General features: G+C 36.7%; 1 protein-coding gene across 2 annotated transcripts; it reads right to left on the reverse strand.

Annotated features, from left to right (window-relative positions):
• Positions 1–911: 911 nt before the first annotated feature.
• On the reverse strand, positions 912–18,097 carry Ccdc28a (coiled-coil domain containing 28A). Of its 2 annotated transcripts, XM_078019048.1 has the most exons (6): positions 17,940–18,097; positions 15,384–15,583; positions 11,875–12,038; positions 8,076–8,230; positions 5,315–5,337; positions 912–1,506 (listed from the first exon to the last, which is right to left on the reverse strand). In XM_078019048.1, exons 2-6 carry the CDS (start codon positions 15,539–15,541, stop codon positions 1,452–1,454), a joined length of 555 nt encoding a protein of 184 aa, XP_077875174.1. In that variant the 5' UTR covers positions 15,542–15,583; positions 17,940–18,097; the 3' UTR covers positions 912–1,451. The 2 variants fall into 2 exon arrangements, with proteins under 2 accessions (XP_077875174.1, XP_077875175.1); XM_078019049.1 differs by lacking the exon at positions 8,076–8,230.
• Positions 18,098–19,247: the final 1,150 nt, after the last annotated feature.

Raw genomic sequence — 19,247 nt, forward strand, 5'->3', positions numbered from 1 at the left:
ATGAATTTAAATATATATATATTTGGTTTGTGTGAATGTGTGTGTGTGCGCATTTGCACATGGTACTAAACACATGGAATTGAACTCAGGGGCACTCTATCAGTGAGCTACATCCCTAGCCCTTTTTATTTTTAATTCTGAGACAAGGTCTTGCTCAGTTGCTAAGGTTGGCCTCAAATGTGGGATCCTTCTGCTCAACCTCCTGTTGCTGGGATAACAGGCATATGCCACTGCTCCCAGCTGAGCGGCATACTTTTTTAAAAGGGTAAGTTTTATGACATATGAATTATTCCAATAAAGTTGCTATTAAAAGATAGTGAGCTGGATGCAGTGGTGTAAATGTACGATCCCAGCAGCTTGGGAGGCTGATGCAAGAGGATCACAGTTCAAAGCCAGCCTCAGCAACTTAGCAAGACCCTGTCTCAAATTTTAAAAAAGAAAGAAAGAAAAAAAGGCCTGGGAATATGGATCAGTGGTTAAGTGCCCCTGGGTTCAATCTTGGTAACAAAAGGAAAAAAAAAAAAGACAATGAAGCTAATGTTTGCTGCACTTTACAGATATCAGCTACTATGCTGAGCATCTTTTATGTACATCTTCAATTACACCTCATGCAACCACTATCAGTTGGCTACTAACCTCATTTTCTAAATCTAAAACAAAAATTAAACTCAACTAGAATAAATGTACATGTGCACAAACTAAGGGGCAGAATGGGGATCCAAACCATGGTCTAAGTAACTTTAAAGCCCATACTCTTTTATTACATAGTATATAAATATGTAAAAGGCACAAAATTTACAAAGAAAGTTACAGAACCTCACATTTTATAAACACAGTTTACTTTTGAGGATTGAACCCTCATATTTATAGATTGAAAGACTACCCAATCTTCCAAACAGACAACAGACTCATTTTTAAAAGAATCATTTTATTAAAAATAGCAAATCTCACAAATACTTATTTAACATTTTTGTCACTGGCCATTGGAAAACACACCTGCGTGTGTACTGATTGTCTAGTGTAAACTGAAGCTGGGCTGCCACAAGAGGCCTGTGCACCATCAACTTACAATCAATACTGGAATAAGTTTGATGAGCTCAGGAAGATAAATCCCTTAGCCCTATCAAGAACATTTAGCACAAATGCATTTCAAGTATAACCCCATAAGGCAACAGTATCAAGCACAGGAGTACAACCTTTGCATTGCATTTCCTGATTAAGCCTTCATCAAGGCCTAGATCTCTAGTTACAGTGAATTACAGTGAGCACATTTACTAAAAGCAGTATGTGGATACAATCATTGCACTTGCACTTTAATTACTTGAATTCCTATTGTGGAAGATGATTCTGGATTCAGCTGTAAAATTAAAGAATGCCACTACTGGATTCAGCTGTAAAATTAAAGAATGCCGCTTCTCTGCAAATCCCAAGAAAGCAAAGTGCATTTCAGTTTAGCTGGTAGAAGTATTTGGAACATCTTGTGCATCCGCCAAATGGAGTTTTTGTCTGAATTCATCAGTTAAGAAGATTTTAATTCTATAATATGTACTTCTTTTAAATTTCAGGAAATTATACTCAGGAGCTAAGTATTTAAAAAGAAGGAAAGAAAAGAAATATGTTTAAGGAAAAGCTGCTATGTTGCTATTGGGATCCTTGGATGTGGAAAGACAATTTTTAAATGCAGGAATTATACTCTGTCTATGCTTAGTCAATCACTACTAAAGATGATGTTCCAGATTCCAACAGAGCATTATTTTTTAATGCAGCAATAATCATTTTTATGATTTAGGAGCTAATTAGAGTCAAATATGATGACTTACTGGATTAAAATAAATATCTGAGAAGACATCTCTTTATCATCTTTAGGAAAACAACTTCTTTGTAAGAGTCCAAATTAAGATAATCACGTCTCTAAAATATATTCTATAATCCCGTTAATCATTCTTTGAAAAAGAATAATATATGCAGGAAATCTGCATATAGTATTTCCTGCATATATTATTATTTTCCTTTCTCATCATCACGTCTTATTTTCCTTTCTCCTATACTACTTGTTACCTATTTTCTAAGACCTAATTTAAACAATAATAAGGATACACTGAGGACAATGCTAGCAATATATGAATGGCAGAGGTTACAAAATGGATAGATGTAAGCCCAGCCATAAAGGCATTCTAGTTCAGCTGGAAGGATGAGCCTTAACATAAAACAACAACAAACAAACAAAAAAAAACCAACAAACAATAAAATAAGGAAGAACGTTCAGTTAAGCTACATACAAAACACTTTATGGAAACCACAGGCTTGAGTGTAATTTGATAAGGAGGAGAAGGAAGCCAGAGCAACTCCAGGCAGGAAGTACAACCTTAACAAAGGCATGCAGAGAGAATGAATGAATATGGTATTATTAAGACATTCAAAGAACCAGCTTCACGGGGATGAAAAACGTGATGTATAGGCTGTGACTAGATTACTCAGAGTCTTTAAAAAGTTGGACATGGTTTTAAAAATTGACAAGAAGAAAGTAATGATTTAGGAAGATTAATTTATTAATAGTGCTATCTGAAGTCTAGAACAAAATTATTCAATAAAATTATACTGCAAGCAGGGCACCGGAGCTCATGCCTGTGATTCCAGGGACTCAGGAAACTGAGGGAGGAGGATCATAAGTTTGAGGCCAGTCTCCCCAATTTAGCAAGACCCTGTCTCAAAATTTAAAAAAATAACTAAGGTCTGGGAATGTAGCTCAGAGGTTAAGCACCCCTGGGTTCAATTCCTACCACCAAAACCAAAACCAAACAGAAAACAATTTTTAATTTTCTAGCTGTCATATTAAAAGGAAAAAGAATGAAATTGATTGTCATAATGTATATTTTACCTTAATATATGTTTAAAAAATCATTTCAATATGTAATCATTACACAAATTGAAATATTTTCCATTCTTTTATGACCAATCTTTGAAATCAGATGTGTCTATTACACTCATAACACACTGCAATTCAGCTACATTTCATGTGTTCAATAGCCATGTGGCTAGTAGCTACTATATCGAACAGTCAAGCTCTAGAGTAGGAACGGAAAATTCATAAGTTATGAAAACAGGTAATAAATAAATAAATTAGGTGACCTGTGTTATCATACAGAGAATGAAGAAGAATGAAAGCAGATTGATGATACCTGACAGTTGCAGTTAAGAGATGGCAAGTAGATTTCATGTCCATGTCCAAGCTCAATATGCAGAAAGTGCCATGACTGATTAATAATGTCAGCTATGGTTAGAGAAGGGATTTTGAAATATTCATGGAGACTGGAACAACAGATACAATGATGACAGAGAAGGCAATTAGGAGGGGAAAGATTAATTACCACTAGAACATTTACCATATATGAGGAAACAAGGGTTGTTGCACTTTGTCCAAGGTAATATGCCATTTGCCAAGATTTAAAACCAAGTACTCCAAAACCTATACTTTTGTATTATCCCAGGCTGCCTTGTTTGTGGTGGACAAATCCCACCAAAGGTTGAATCAAGGAAAGTGATAACAAGTAAGCCTACATGTTTTACAAAAACTCAGATAAGAGGATAGGAGATAATTGAGTGTCTTGGGCATAGAAAGAACATAAAGCATAAAAAGAATACAATGAGAAAAAAATAAGGAATGACTTCTAAGCAAAGTCCTTTACTTAATTCAAATCTTACCCCCTTTGCTTAAAGTCTTTCTTGATAATAACATCTTATATTAATCTCTCCCCATGGTTGATGTGGCTTTTCAAAAATTTATTTTCCTCATCTGCAGAATGGAGAATATAAATAACAACACCTGTATTATGGTTTGGCTGTGAGGTGTCCCCCAAAAGCTTATGTGTGAGATAGAAATGACTGGGTTGTGAGAGTCTTAATCCAATCAGTGAATTAATCCCCTGACATGAATTAACTGAGTGATAACTGAAGTGATAAGAGTGTGGCTGGAGGAGGTGGGAATTGGGGTATGGCTTTGAGGTATATATTTGTATCTGGCAAGTGGAGACCTCTCTCTGCTTCCTGATCATCATGTGAGCTGCTTCCCTCTGCCACATTCTTCTTCCGTGACATTCAGCCTCACCTTGAGCCCTGAGGAATGGAGTCTGCTGTTTATGGAATGAGACCTCTGAAACTGTGAGCCCCTATATAAACTTTCACTCCTCTACGTTGTTCTAGTCGGGTCTTTTGGTCACAGCAGTGAGAAAGATGACTAAAACAACCTGCTTCCAAAGGTAAGACCAAATGAAGTAATATGTATAAAATCCTTCACACAATACTTAGCAAATAGTAAGTATTTATAAAGGCTAGATGTTAATTGTTATTACTGGATTTGTATATACTTCCTTATTTCTTAATTGTTGTTACTACACAACTGAGTAATTAATAACAATGTTATAGAAATAGTAATTTACATACATATATATTCCATATAGTTTGAAAATTTTCACATATACATTCACATGTTACAGAGATCTTTGAGATGTTAAACAACTTGCCCAATGTTACATCATCAAAATATGGAACTAACAATCAAATGATAAAATCTCTAGATGAATAGCCAGTATCCTTTCTATCTCATTATCTGGTTTAAAGGGGATGTTTTACTTCTCAAATTAAATATTCTGTACATATTCTGTAACTGGCATCATTTCTTATTACTCTAATGTTCCTACCATTATGTTCAAAAATACATTTTGAAAAGTTCCTGAAATAATTTTTCTAGATTAAAATATTAAATCCTGAATATTGGTAAGCATTGGTGTTTTCCTTTGAGCTATTCCTATATTATGCTTAGCACACTTAATTGTGAAAATGTTGGTTCATAAGCTACATACACATCCCTCAAGGCTATAATTTGATGATACCTAATTTTAAATTTTATATATTTAAAATATTCTAGGTAATGTTATTAAGTATAGTATATTTTCTCTAGATCCAATAGCCAGTTCACCTCAGAATCTAAGATTCAAATAATTTCTATGGCAACTAGCCTAATCCTTAATTATCATAACTTAAAAAATAATTAACTTAGTTTTTAAAGAGTTCAAAAACAATATAAAGTAATGCAGAATAAAGCAGAAACAAAATTTCAGCACACAAAACATTGAGGAAATTCCATTTGGAAACCAAAGGGGCAGAGAGGTGGACCCGGTAAATATTTTGTATCTTTGTTCACTATACCTAAATAATACCTTTTTCGAAAATGTGATAGGGATTACAAATTACAAAATTATAAATTTTATAATTATAAACTATAGACTTTTCATTATTGATAGTAGGCAAAGGATACATAGAAGAATTCAATTCTTCCAACTGTAAAACAAAGAAACAAAATTTTTTTATGAGATAAATAAAAATAATTATAAATATAAGTCATTGTTACCTCTATATTTTTAAGGCTTTTTTTCATTTAATATTTCTTAAGAAAAACATTCAAAAAATTTCCAATCTGGGAAACTTCCTTTTGCAAATTAATTAAAAAGTAGCTTTAGCTGGGTGCAGTGGCACAACATGTCTGTAATCCCAACAACTCAGGAGGCTGAAACAGGAGGATCATGAGTTCAAAGCCAGCCTGAGCAATGGCGAGGTGCTAAGCAACTCAGTGAGATCCTGACTCTAAATAAAATACAAAATAGGGCTGGGGATGTGGCTTAGTGGTCAAGTAAAAAAAAGGTAGCTTTATCATTTATGCAACATAATATGAGAAGAAACTGAAATCAAAGGATAAAAACTGGAGTTTTTTAAGTATTCCCAAACCCATCCATAATTATAATAACTTCTAATAATAACTTTTAAAAGAAAAAGTTGCCATTTTAATTACACTATCTTTAAAACCTTTATGAATTACAAAACTATTTCATGTCATTCAGTTTTTAAGTATAATTTATCACTTTTTGTCTTAGTTTGTTTGGATTGCTGTAACAAAATAACAAACTGCCAAATATGGTGGTCTAGACTGTAATCACAGTGACTAGGAGGCTGAGAAAGGAGGATCACAAGGATCACAGGAGGATTACAACACTGAGGATGTAATTCAGTGGTAAAGTGTCCCTGGGTTCAATCCCCAGTACCAAAAAAAAAAAAAAAAAATTACCATAAACTGGTGGCTTGTGAACAACAGAAATTCATTTCTCACAGTTCTGGAGACTGGAAGTTCAAGATTAAAATGCCAGCAGATTTGGTAACCTCCTACTTCCTGGTTCCGATATAGCAACCTCTCATTGCGTACTCATAGGTAGAAGGGGTAAGGGTCTCCCTCATGCCTCTTTGAATGGGCACTAATTCCATTCTTGACCTTTTTACTCCCATAGGCCACCTCCCACTACCATAACCTTTGGGTTGAGAATTTCAACATATAATTTCTGGAAAGACACAAACATTCAAATCATAGTACACCTAACTTTACAGAAGGAAAAATTTGAATTACAAAAATGTTAAAATTGTTCAGTGTTACACAGTAAAATCTAAATATAAGCCTTGAACTAAACAAAGGTTTTATTGGCTTCAAATTCAGTGTTCTTTTTACCATATCATAGTTAATTTCCTACAAATTTCCTAACAAATTAAGCTATATTTGCTAAGAGGAATAAAACAAAACAAACTGGTAAAAAGGAATGCTTGCAAGACTGAATACAAAAAACCTGAAAAATAAAAAGAGTAGAGGCTTGAAATTTTAAAAGTACGGGCATACAGTTTCCCTTGAATTTGCTTATTCAAATGACAGAGAAAAGCAACAGTAGACCCTTCTTATCATTAGTAAATATGAAATTTAAAACTAAAGTATGTTGAATTTGTTTTATTTATTGTTTGTCTCAAAAAGCATTTAAAGAGACAACTGAACTAACAATTCTCAGTCCAGCAATCTTACAAGATGTTGGGGCTGAAAAGTGACTACTCCCAAAATTCATGTTTTAGTGCTCACCCATAATATTTCAGAATGAGTGTACTTGGAGACTAGGCCTTTAAGAGGTAATTAAGTCAAAATGAGGTACTTAGAGTGGGCCCTAATCCAATGTTACAGGTTCCCTTAAAAAGGAGAGGAAATTTTGACAGGTGTGCACAGAGGGAGAATGCCATGTGAATACGATGGTCACTATCTAGAAACCAAGGACAGAGGCTTCAGAAGAAACCAACCTTGTCAACCCCTTGAACTCCAACTTTCAGCCTCCAGAACTGTGAGAAAACAAATTCCTGTTGCTAAGCCACCCTGTCTGTGGTACTTGGTTATGGCAGCCTACCAAACTCATATACATGGCAATGTACTAAATTACCATAGACACCCAACACAGTTCTGTATTTAAAAATAGGTAACCACCACCTAAGTAAAAATAACACAAAGAATATTAATCATTTTAGGTAAAATTCTTTTTTTAAAATATATTTTTAGTTGTTAATGGACCTTTATTTATATGTGGTGCTGAGGATTGAACCTAGTGCCTCACAAATGCTAGGCAAGCGCTCTACTACTGAGCCACAACCCCAGCCTGAGGTAAAGTTCTTTGACTACTATCGTCTCTAAAGATCTGTAATTATATATGTATACAAAATTTTTACATATAATATCTGTGCATATATAATATGTGCATAAGCAAATATTTCCTTTTTAGATTTGCCAGTTTTCTGAAAATACATGTTTAGACATAAGTATGATTATTTCCTTAGGATACATTTCTTTGGAAAATGTACTTTTTAAAACAGTAAAGTACAACATGGATAAAACCTGAAAATTCTAAGTCAAAGAATACCCTTAAGGCACATATTTTGTATAATTCCATTTATATAAAATTCCACAGTAGACAAATCCATAAAGGCAGAAAGTAGACTGGGGGTTTCTAAAGGATGGGGAGAGTGAGGGAATTGAGAAGTACAGGCTTCTTTTGGGGGTAATTAACATGTTCTGAAATTAAGACAATATTACATCTGCACAACACTATGAATATGCTAAAAACCAGTAAATTGTACACTTTAAAGTGTTTAAAAGGTGAATTTTGTAAAGTGAACTTTATTGCCATATTTTTTTTTAAAGAATAGAGAAAAATAACTATACTTACATCAGACAGAAGCCTGTCCAGATTGGAATCACTAGCTGTTTTTCTTTTATCCTCAGGAAGTTCCTCTAACTCCCCATAGAGCTCCAAATTCAAGCGAGCTAATTTCTCTTGCATTCCCCGAACATGTTCCATCTGTTCTATGGAACATTCATTTCCTGGGGAACATTCCAGAACATTAATAAAGATTAATGTTAAAACTAATAGCCTTGAGGAAAAACATATAAACTCTGGGTGCTCTAAAAGAAATCCATGTTTTTTCTTTTGTAAAATTAGATTTTTAATGATTGCATATTTTCTATGTATAATTACAAATCAAAAACACCATACTGGGGATTGAACTTGAACCCTGGGGCACTCTACCACTGAGCTTCATCCCCAGCCCTTTTCATTTTTTATTTTGAGACAGCATCTCACTAAGTTGTCAAGGCTGTCCTTACACTTGTCTCAACTTCCTGAGTTGCTGGGATTACAAGCATGCGCACCATGCCTGGCACAAATCAAATTTTTGATCAGGAAAAAAATAACCAACCTAATAATTGACCTTGTTCACTAAAAGAAAATATGTATTTTTTTAAAAAAAAAGCAAAATCTTTCCTTAAGTAATAAAAATATTTTTATTCAATAGCTAATTAAGTTCAATTTGACAACTAAAATTTGAATTGACTGACCCAACATTTTATAATGAGTGAAATTAAGATTTCTACCAGAACTGCAACCATGAATCATTTTTTCCAAGCAATTATATATTCTTCCTTTAGAAAATATTTATGAAGCATGAAGAATGTTATAAAGCAAGAACAGCATAATGTAATTTTTTTTTTGGCGGGGTGGGTACTGGGGATTGAACTCAGGAGTACTCGACCACTAAGCCACATCTCCAGCCCAATTTTGAATTTTATTTAGAGAAAGGGTCTCACTGAGTTGCTTAGAGCCTCGCTTTTGCTGAGGCTGGCTTTGAACTTGCGGTCCTCCTGCCTCAGCATGCTGAGCCACTGGGAATATAGGCATGCACCACCATGCCCGGTTATAATGTAATATTTTTGATCATATACACAATAGTGCAAGGCAATTTGCTTGGTAAAGGATAGATCTTACATGATTTACTGACTAGAGTGATATCATCTGCCCACAAGAACAAATTTATGTAGATATTACATAGTACACATCCTTATCCAGTTTAAGTACAGCCTCTGCAAACTCATGATACTATAATTTTTTGTAAAAAAAGAGCTTTCTATTTTTCCTAAATGTAGTTTAGCTAAAGTTAAAATACATATCTTGAGTCAATATGAATTAATATAGATTATACTATAGTTTCCTCTAGTGAGCTTTATAACTTCTTAATTCATTAACTATACTATAGTATGTTAAGGACTACTAATATTAAAATTAGTAACAGTTCTTTCAAAATCATCCTTTATTCACAGTAAATGTCTTCTATTTTAACTATTAGTAACCTGGAAGAACAAACACCTCAGGATGTAAGATGTGTGTAGGGGGGGCGGGGGTGTAAGGGGTGTGTGTGGGGGGGAGAGAGAGAGAGAGAGAAATATATATAGTAAGAATAAAAATATAAAGCAGTTGAAGCCACAAGGGAAAAGATGAGTGAGTCAGAGGATGGATGAAGGTAACCTAAAAGCAACAGAAGCACCAGAAGACTAAAAAGTAATAGATGGAGGAGAAAAAAATAAACAATAGAAAAAGCATTCTGCAAGATGAAAGATGAGTCAGCAAGTAAGAAAGCCTTACTGAATCCCAGGCAGGATGATGAGAAAAGACAAAGACCTAAGCACATGTTGATAAATGCCTAAACTTTAAAGCTTAAAAAAGGTCTTTTAAGTATTAATGCAGAAAAAAATTATTTTCTAGTATGAAAGAATCCAACTGGCAAATAAATCTCATGGTGACACTTATAGATAGCAGTAGAGTACCAGACACATAAGAAAGGACTTCAGTTCAAACATATAAAGTTACCTACAAAGCAAGAATTGTGTAGGGAGGTAGGAAAGTAGTAAAAGTGGTCTAAAGGGAACATCTCAAGGATGGGAAGGAAAAAAGAAGGAGAGAGGAAAGTCAAAGAATTCTTCAGATACTACCATACCGGGATGAGGTAGTGCTAAAAGTAATGTGCTTTTAATGTATTCTTTTCAACATACTATATAAAAGACTACAAATCCAGAAACAATAAAAGAAAAGATAGACATAGCTGAGTATGCAAAAAATTAAAACTTTTACAAAGTTAAACTGCTCTTGGCAATTGACAACAACAGGATAAATAACCAAATTAAAAACTGAATGAAATACTAAAAAGAGCAATCCAACTGCTTACCAAATACACATAAATACTCAAATTCAGTAGAAATTTTAATACTGTGAGCTCGACACAGTGACACCAAATTGAAATACTGGTAACTCAGAATGCTAAAGCAGGAGGGCTACAAGTTTGAGGCCAGCCTCAGCAACTTAGTCAAACCCTGTCTCAAATACATGTCTGCCTGCCTGTCTATCTCTATATCTACATATCTACATATATATGTAAAGAGAGAGTGGGGGTACTGGAGATGTAATTCAGCATCCATGGGTTTAATTGCCAGTACTAAAAGTTTAAAATAAATAAATAAATTTAAAGAATCTTAATCGATGCCAACGGAGTAGCAAAAATTAAGACACAATACTATTAAAGACACTATACAAAACTGTTCTTGATGGGAATTTGGGAAAAAAACCTTTTTTTCTGTACCTTTTCTTTACTCAATAATATTTGATTGAACTCTTTTGTAAACTTCTGCTAGAAATGAGAAATGTAAGGGTTTTTTTTTTCTTTTTTGAAAAGCAATCTGGACACTTCAATTAAAATTAAAATTAAAATTACATATATGCTGTGACCCAATAATTCCACTCATGGTAATTCTTTGCAAAGAAATAAAAGTACCAGAATAAGAATTAATCTAAGAATCTTCACTGTGGAAGCCAAGCATGGTGGGGCACATCTGTAATCTCAGTTACTTAGAAGGTTGAGGCAGGAGGAACCCAAGTTCAAGGTTATCCAGGGAAACTTAGTGAGACCCTATCTCAAAATAAAAAAATAAGGGGCTGGGATTGTGACTCAGTGGTAGAGCACTTGCCTAGCATATGTGAGGCACTGGGATTGATCCTCTGCATCACATAAAAATAAATAAGTAAAAATAAAGATATTGTGTCCATCTACAACTAAAAAAAGTACTTAAAAAATAAAAAATAAATAAAAAGGGCTGAGAATGTAGCTCAGTGGTAAAATGCCCATGTGTTTAATCCTTAGTGCCACAAAAAAAAAAAGAAGGTTCACCATACCTTTGCATTTAGTGGCTCAGAGATGTGAACAATAGGAAAATGATTGAAATAAAGTACAGCATATTCATAACTTAGAATACTATGTAGCAATTAAAAGGAGAATGTATTAGAGCTGTGCAGAGAGTTCCATCAAATATTGTTGAGTAAAGAAAAGGTACAGAAAAGTATACATAAGGTCCCATCTATGTAAAACAATGAAAACAAAAATCTGTGCATGTGTCTACGTGTCTAAATATTGACATCCATGCAGATTATAACCTGGGGAAAATATACAAAGATGTAACCTGTTAACATGGTTAACTGGTTAGGGAGAAGAGGACAGATGGAAGAAGCAGAAGGCATAAGAAAGGGGAGAAGGAAGTCAATCAATGAAAACGTGGGTGAAGGAAAGTCCACGCTTCCATAAATCAATATATATGTTAATGACAAACATCTTAAAAAATAGTAAAGAGAAATATTTACTGCTTACCAAATGCTTGAAGTTTTCCAGAGTGGAAATCATTCAGAAGACTCAGGAGCCCTCGCTCCATTTCCTGAACGTCGGAGACATCAGTGAGGAAAGAGTGCTGAATGGGAGTTGACTGAGCACCTTTTCCTTCTCCACTCTGAGGTTTGGTCTTTTCTTTCATCACTCTGCAGAGATGATGCAATTAATTCACATAAAAGCTGTGGGTTTTGTTTTGTTTTTGTCCTGGAGATTGAATCCAGGGGTGTTTAACCACTGAGCAACATTCCTAGCCTTTTTTTTTAATTTTTTATTTTGAGATAGGGTCTCAATAAGTTCCTTAGGGCCTTGCTAATTTGCAGATGATAGCCTTGAACTTGTGACTCTCCTGCCTCCAATGGCTGGGATTATTGGCACATACCCCATATCAGGCAAAAAGTTTGATTAATACATTTATATAATATACTATTTCTCTGGACTGTAAAAAAAATTGAAAAGAAAATTAGTCTTTTTTACTAGCTTATGTTTCATTATTTCATTTTTCAGTAAAACATCTTCCCCTTCTGAACTTTGCCCTATTTGTTCCTTAAATTATCAGTAATTCCACAAATGATTATGGGGTCCCTACTCTGTAGCTGACATACCAGAAGTGCCCAGTCTAAGGACAAAGGAAGACATTTAAATATATAGTCACCATATGATGCAGTTCTAAAAACCTCATGTAATTAATCCTTGACCCCTCCAACTTCATAAGGCCCCCACATACTATCATGAAGTCCTATTGATTATACCCATAAATTATCTAATTTTCCTAGTTCTCTCCTTTGCCACTGCCTTCTTCACCCCCCTCCCTTCTTCTTTTTTTTTTTTTTCTTTCTCTCTCTCTCTCCCTCCTTGGTGCTAGGGCCTCCTGTGTCTAGGCAAGGCCTCTACCACTGAGCTACATCCCCAGCCACCATCATAGCTCTTGTCCTAATGATTCCAGCACCTTCTAATTGGTCTCCTTATCTCTGTGTGTGGTCTCTGATCCCCCTTCCTGCCTCACAAGGCAGCCAGGTCCACTTCTTAAAAATCAAATCATATCATATAATTTATACCCTTCAGCTTTGCACTGCTTCCTAAGTCCCATATCCTTAAGAAATCCTATCTTCTCCTGTCAGTGCTCTAACTACTACCCTGAATCTCTTTAGTTTTCTAGAAACATTCTGTCTTCACATGCTAATCCTCTGCCTACATTCACATCTTCTGCTTACTGCCATCCTTGCCAGGCGACCTCCCACACATCCTTTAAATCTGTTTAAATACTGTTTCCTCAGGAGGGCCTTTTAGGAACCCCGAGACTAATTATCACTTATTGCTCGTCTGGCATATGCCAGGCTCTCAACTACTTGAATGACAGTGCTATGCACACTGCCATATAAAAGCAAAGAGCAGGTCATACAGTCCAGGGTAAGCTAGGAGGGCTTCCTCAGGGTGATATGTGAGTGAAGGTTTAACAAGCAAGGAGGGGTTAAATAGGCAAAAAGGAAAAGGTGTTGTTGTGATATCTTTAAAACCCAATATAAACTACAGGTTCTTGGGGTATGTATGTGTGTTACTCAGTTTTTTTCTTTTATTTCAGTACTTGGGATTGGACACAGGAATGCTTATCACTGAGCCACAGACCCAGCCCTTTTTATTTCTTATTTGGACACAGGGTCTTGCTAGGTTGCCCAGAAGTTGTGATCCTCCTACCTCAGCCTTTGGAGCTACTGAGATTGTAGGTATATGCCCAGGTGTACTTATCACTGAGCCACAGACCCAGCCCTTTTTACTTCTTAATTTGACACAGGATCTTGCTAAGTTGCCCTGAAGTCATGACCCTCCTGTACCTCAGCCTCTGGAGCTACTGAGATTGTAGGAATATGCCACAGCACCCAGTCTCAATTCATTTTTATATAACACTAAAGACATCTTATCTACAACTGTACTCACCACAATGAGGTGTGTGTGTGTGTGTGTGTGTGTGTGTACACACACACACATACACACACACACACACACCTGGGAAAAGCACTGGACAAAAGAAAGAAAATAATAATTCTTCAGAAAAAATTTAGAATTCAAAGGCTGTTGTTACACTAATAGTTCTTTACAAAGTAAAGTTTGCATTTTCTGTAAGTTGTGTTAAATCACATTATCCAGTACTTTGCTACTCAAAATGCTGCCCATGACCCAGTAACATCAATCTTACCTGTGAGTTTACTGGAAATGCTCATGTGAGGCCCCATCTCAGACTGACTCAGAATTATATTTTATTTTTGGGTACTTGGGATTGAAACCAGGTGTGCATTACCACTGAACTATATTCCTTATCCCTTTTTATTTTACATTTAGAGACAGAGTCTTGCTGAGTTGCTTAGAACCTCATTACGTTGTTGAAGCTGGGCTTAAATTTTCGATCCTTCTGCCTCAGCCTCCCCAGTCACTGGGATTATAGGTTTGCCTCATTGCACCCAGCTGGAATCTGCATGTTAAAGAAATCCACATTAAATTCTGAGATAAACCACTACAAAATGTAAGGTTTCAATATAATAAATATATTTTTCTCCTCTCAAATTTGAAAGTTTTATTGAAGAAACGGTTTCACATCAATTCATTGTTTAACAACCCTCTCAAAAAAAGAAAAAAACCACAGAAGGTAAAACAAAACCAATTATTCCTACTTTTGGTTATGTCTCATTGCCTCACTTTATGTTAGAACAATTTAATACCAAAAATCATACAATGAAATTACAATATTGCAAAGCCCCACTGTGAATATAGTCAGGCACACAATGATGATCAATACAGCTTTAGTCCTCAGAAAGCCTACATTCTAGAAAATAGGGGAATAAAATTACCAGGTAAAAAATGACAATAATATCAGTTTTTAAACTGCTATTAAGAATTTAGAGAAAGACAAGTTGTGGTGTTGCACACCTGTAATTTCAGCTACTCGAGAGGCTGAGGCAGGAGGATCCCAAGTTCAAGACCAGCCTGGGTAATTTAGCATCACCCTGTATCAAACATAAAAATAAAAGGACTAGAGATGCAGCTCAGTGCTTGGTTGGCATATATAAGGCCCTAAGTTCAATCCCAGTACAAAGGGCGGGGGGGGGGGGGGAGAAAGAATGAATGAATTAATTTAAAGAAAGGAATTCTTGCCTTAAAATTTCTTAGCCTTCTTTCTCTACCAATTATAACTGTATTCAAAAGTTTTATTGAAGAAACAGTTTCAAATGTATTCAAAATCTGATTCTAAAACTGGGCACCTGAATTCCCAGCAACTTGGGAGAGGTTGAAGGATCGGAGGATTACATATGTGAGGCCAATCTCAGCAACTTAGTGAGTCCCTAAGCAACTTAGCAAGACTTGTCTCAAAATAAGAAATAAAAGTAGCTGGGGATATTGAACCCTGGATTCAATCCACACTACAAAAAAAAAAAAAAAAAGGAGGAATTGACTCAATATTTAATAGCATTTTACTGTGAAAATGTGAAAGAAGAATTCACCTTTTTAACTTTGGTCGCTGTGAAGTTGACTGTGATGCTGGATTTGAAAACCCTGTGCTCTTACTAACTGGAATGGCATTTTTTTTGGCATTAACAACCTGAGTAGAATGGGCACTGAAAGATTTTGGACTCCTCCTCTTCACTTTCCGCTCTTCCATTGTTTTAAGTTCCTTGTTGCCCCAAGGCCAGCTTCTTAAGACCTAAGTAAAGAAACACAGTAATTGTATACATTAGCTATAATATGAAAGAGATTCAAAGACCCACTCAAAGGAGGATTAAGAATTTCAGAGGTCATTAGAAAGTAAGAATAAGGATCCTTAAGTTTGTGTGATATACTTTATACTTTTTTTAACCATCTTCTTTTTTATTAAGAGAGAGAGAGTTTTTTAATGTTTATTTTTTAGTTTTTGGTAGACACAACATCTTTGTATGTGGTGCTGAGGATCGAACCTGGGTTGCACGCATGCCAGGCGAGTGCACTACCGCTTGAGCCACATCCCCAGCCCTTTAACCATCTTCTTAATTCACTTTTCCTACAAATATTTGCTGATTCTCTCCCATGAGCCAGGTACTATTATGAATATTGAGGAAACAGCACTAAATATGACAAAGTTCCTGCACTTGAGAAGCAAACATTACACAAGGTGCACAATATAATATATATAAACAATAAAACAAGTCATTCGTATTATATCCCAGCCTGACTCAAGTTTTAGGTGGCCTTTAGGTCTCCCTTTCAAAATGTATTCTTAGAAAATACAACTCAGATTCAGACAGATGTATAATTTTCAGGGTAACAGAATTTTAAATAACAACTAGAAGTCTTATTTCAATTACCAAGCAAACATTAGTTTGTACCTAGAAGTAAGACTGATTCTAGCTAGATTCTAGCTCTATGATCAAGTGCAGTTCTATAAAATCAAGCTTGTTTCTCGCCTATTTTGAATACTTAAATATACTACCAATGTCTAAGGAAACATGAATCATATCTTTGGTTTTGCTCATATTTTTAAAATTAACACTGTAAAGTTACAGATGTCCCTTTCATGGGGAATATGTGTAAGGTTTTATATTTATCTCAATACTGTCCCATTACTTCACAAATTAACCAGTTTTATTTCTTAGCTATCCCAAAATGTCCTTCTACATTTCTGTTTTATTTTTGCATAGGTTAATTTTTCTTAATTCCATTGACTCATTTATCATAAAAATGAGAAATTCAGATCGCTATATACCCTATCAAATTGTACACTGCCTCAGGAACATTAGACCTTTTAAAAAATATCGTGTTGTATTTAATCATGCTGTGACTGTTCAAAAAAGATTCAAACCCTGCTGTCACTCCTAAAAGTTATTTGAGAATTTTAATGAAAATAGATTTTCTTTCTTGCTATTGTCTGGACTCAGTACCATTAGCCCTGGAAATTAAAATGCTGAGTTTTGATTGACTCTAGACAATCATGAGTTTAGCTATGATACCTCCAAAAAAGAAAAGGCTTTCTGGGAAAGATGCCAGTGCCCAGTCTCTAATTCCAGACACCAACTGTAAATCCATTTAAATATTGGCAAACAATATTTCTCCTAACAAGCATTTTTAAGCCAGGTGCCTTGGCCAAAACCTGCAATTCCAGCCACTCAAGAAGCTGGGACAGGAGGATCACAAATTCCAGGCCAGCCTTGACAACTGTGTCTCAATCAATCGATCCATCAATAAAAGGAATGGGGAATTAACTCAGTGGTAGAAAGTTCCTGGTTCGATCCCCAGTACTGGTGGAAGAAATGAAAGCATTTTTAGTAATAAAACACTCATTTGGGGTTTGTTTCAACATGCAAATTAAATGAAACTGTAAAAGGCAACTGAACTAATAGGGTATTAGTTCTCCAAAGAGGCAAGGGTCTGCATACATTTATGATACACATAAACACATTGGCCTTCAAATTTTAAGATGGTAATAATACAGCCTTGTATGGTGGCAGATGCCTGTAAATTCCAGCCACTCCGGAGGCTGAGACTGGAGGATCACAAGGTCGTGACCAGCCTCAGCAACCTGGCTAGATCCTATCTCAAAATTAAAAATAAAAAGGACTGGGGACGTAGCTCAGTGCTAAAGTGACGGGGTTCAATCCTCAGCAACCCCTCCCCAAAAGGATGCTAACACATTTGGCGACCCACGATCAAGGGACGAAAAAAAACCTAAGAAGTAAAGTAACGCAAATAAACCGTGGCCTCAGGCAATGGTGTTCTGCGGGGCCAAGGCTTGAGATTTATTCGTTTAGTGAAGGTAACTTACATGTGTCCCAAAACCACCGAAATTCTTCTTGTATACCAAGCAGCAAGGAACGTTTTAGAGAAGGCGCAAACCGTTCAGGCTTACAAACTAATTTTGAGTGCCAGACCTGCCTCCAAGCAGGACCAGAGAAAGTCCCTCTGGACTTCACCCCATTCCCCTTTCCCAGTCCTCTAAAGCGATGACCCATCACCATCCCAAACCCAGCAGTGACCTAAGGGGGCCTTAAGGAGGGCGTTGCGGGGTTTCCTTTGCTTTCATTACCTACCCGAGGAAGTAGAGAGTCCGGGTCCCTTTCCTCAACCCGCAAAGATCCGGGAACCTCGGACGCCACTGCCGCAGCTGCAGCTAGATCCCGGGTCACATCTCCCGACCCGCGGCAGCGCAGCGCCCCTTGTTTACGGAAGTGACACAAGGAGGCGGTGCCTTCGTATCCTGGGCGGGAGCTCCGCCCCTTCCTGCTCCAACAGTGTCTCTCGGGTCTCCGCCCTCGGCACCTCATTGCTTTTCCCGCCCTTCCTTCAGCTGTGACTCTGAAAGGCGTGAAAAGGAGGACCCATGACCGGCCGTTGCACTTTAGGCTCTGTGGCCCAGACACAGGGCGTGATAAAGAGTGGCGGTGGAGCTGGGAAAGGTGAATGTAGTACCCTTACGGGACGCAGCCCCGCCCCTGAGGCGAGGCTCAGCCCCACGCACTACAATTCCCAGCATGCTATTCGTATAAAGCCGGGGGCGGAGCAAAGTGTCGCCATAGCAACGGTTCCTGATTGTTTCCGATTCGCTGCCCCAACTCTAGTAGGCTAAACCGACCACGGTTGGAGGGCCGCGGGAAAAATGAGGCTGTGATCAGGTCGCTGAGACCCTAAGTGAGATTATTGTTACTACTGTTAGTAGCGGCTCTGTCCAGATACTACACTTGCGTTATCAATAAAACTCACTACAATTTTATGAGGTAGGTGTCCTAATCCCCCCACAGGAATCTCTGAGGGGAGTCAATCCAAGTAGCCAGAGACGGTTTCCTACTGTACTTCTCCCCTGGACAAGGAATTGCGTGTTGGGAGAAGGATTTACCCTGAATGGGAGAAGAAATCCATTTTTCATTCCCTGGTCTGGGTAGCCTTCCCTGTGTGGAGGTTGGAGATGGGAAATTTTAGATTCTTTCAAATTGAAGGGACTTTGAAGGAACAATGCCTTGGCTATTTGCTAATGAGGTTATGCCAATGCCAGAGAGAAAAGGCAAAGATGAATCCACGCCTCCTGGTTTCTAGTATGGACTATTCTTCCACCACCCTCCATTGTAAAATTATGATTGATTGGCGGGGGTGGGGGTGAGGATTGAACCCAGCGACGCCTTACCACTGAGCTACATCCCCAGCCCCCTACATTGTTTTTTTTTTAAGACCCCGAGTTTCACTAAATTTCCCAGGCTGGCTTCTAATTGGCAATTCACCTGTCTCAGCCTCCCCAAGTAGCTGAAATTAAAAGCGTGTGTGGGACACTGCCCCTGGCAGACAAAACAAAACAAAAAAATTTAAAACACAGATCAAACACTCACGTACTCAGTATCCAAAATGAA

Source organism: Ictidomys tridecemlineatus, chromosome 8, assembly GCF_052094955.1.
Source record: "Ictidomys tridecemlineatus isolate mIctTri1 chromosome 8, mIctTri1.hap1, whole genome shotgun sequence".
Classification (NCBI taxonomy): domain Eukaryota; kingdom Metazoa; phylum Chordata; class Mammalia; order Rodentia; family Sciuridae; genus Ictidomys; species Ictidomys tridecemlineatus.

Excerpts from the sequence above, each read along its gene's own strand:
- Ccdc28a (XM_078019048.1), bottom strand. The coding sequence starts at position 15,541 with ATGGAAGAGCGGAAAGTGAAGAGGAGGAGTCCAAAATCTTTCAGTGCC. Across the intron at positions 12,039-15,383 it reads CAGCGACCAAAGTTAAAAAG|AGTGATGAAAGAAAAGACCA; the intron begins GTGAATTCTTCT and ends TCATCTCTGCAG. Across the intron at positions 8,231-11,874 it reads TGGAAAACTTCAAGCATTTG|GAAATGAATGTTCCATAGAA; the intron begins GTAAGCAGTAAA and ends AATGTTCCCCAG.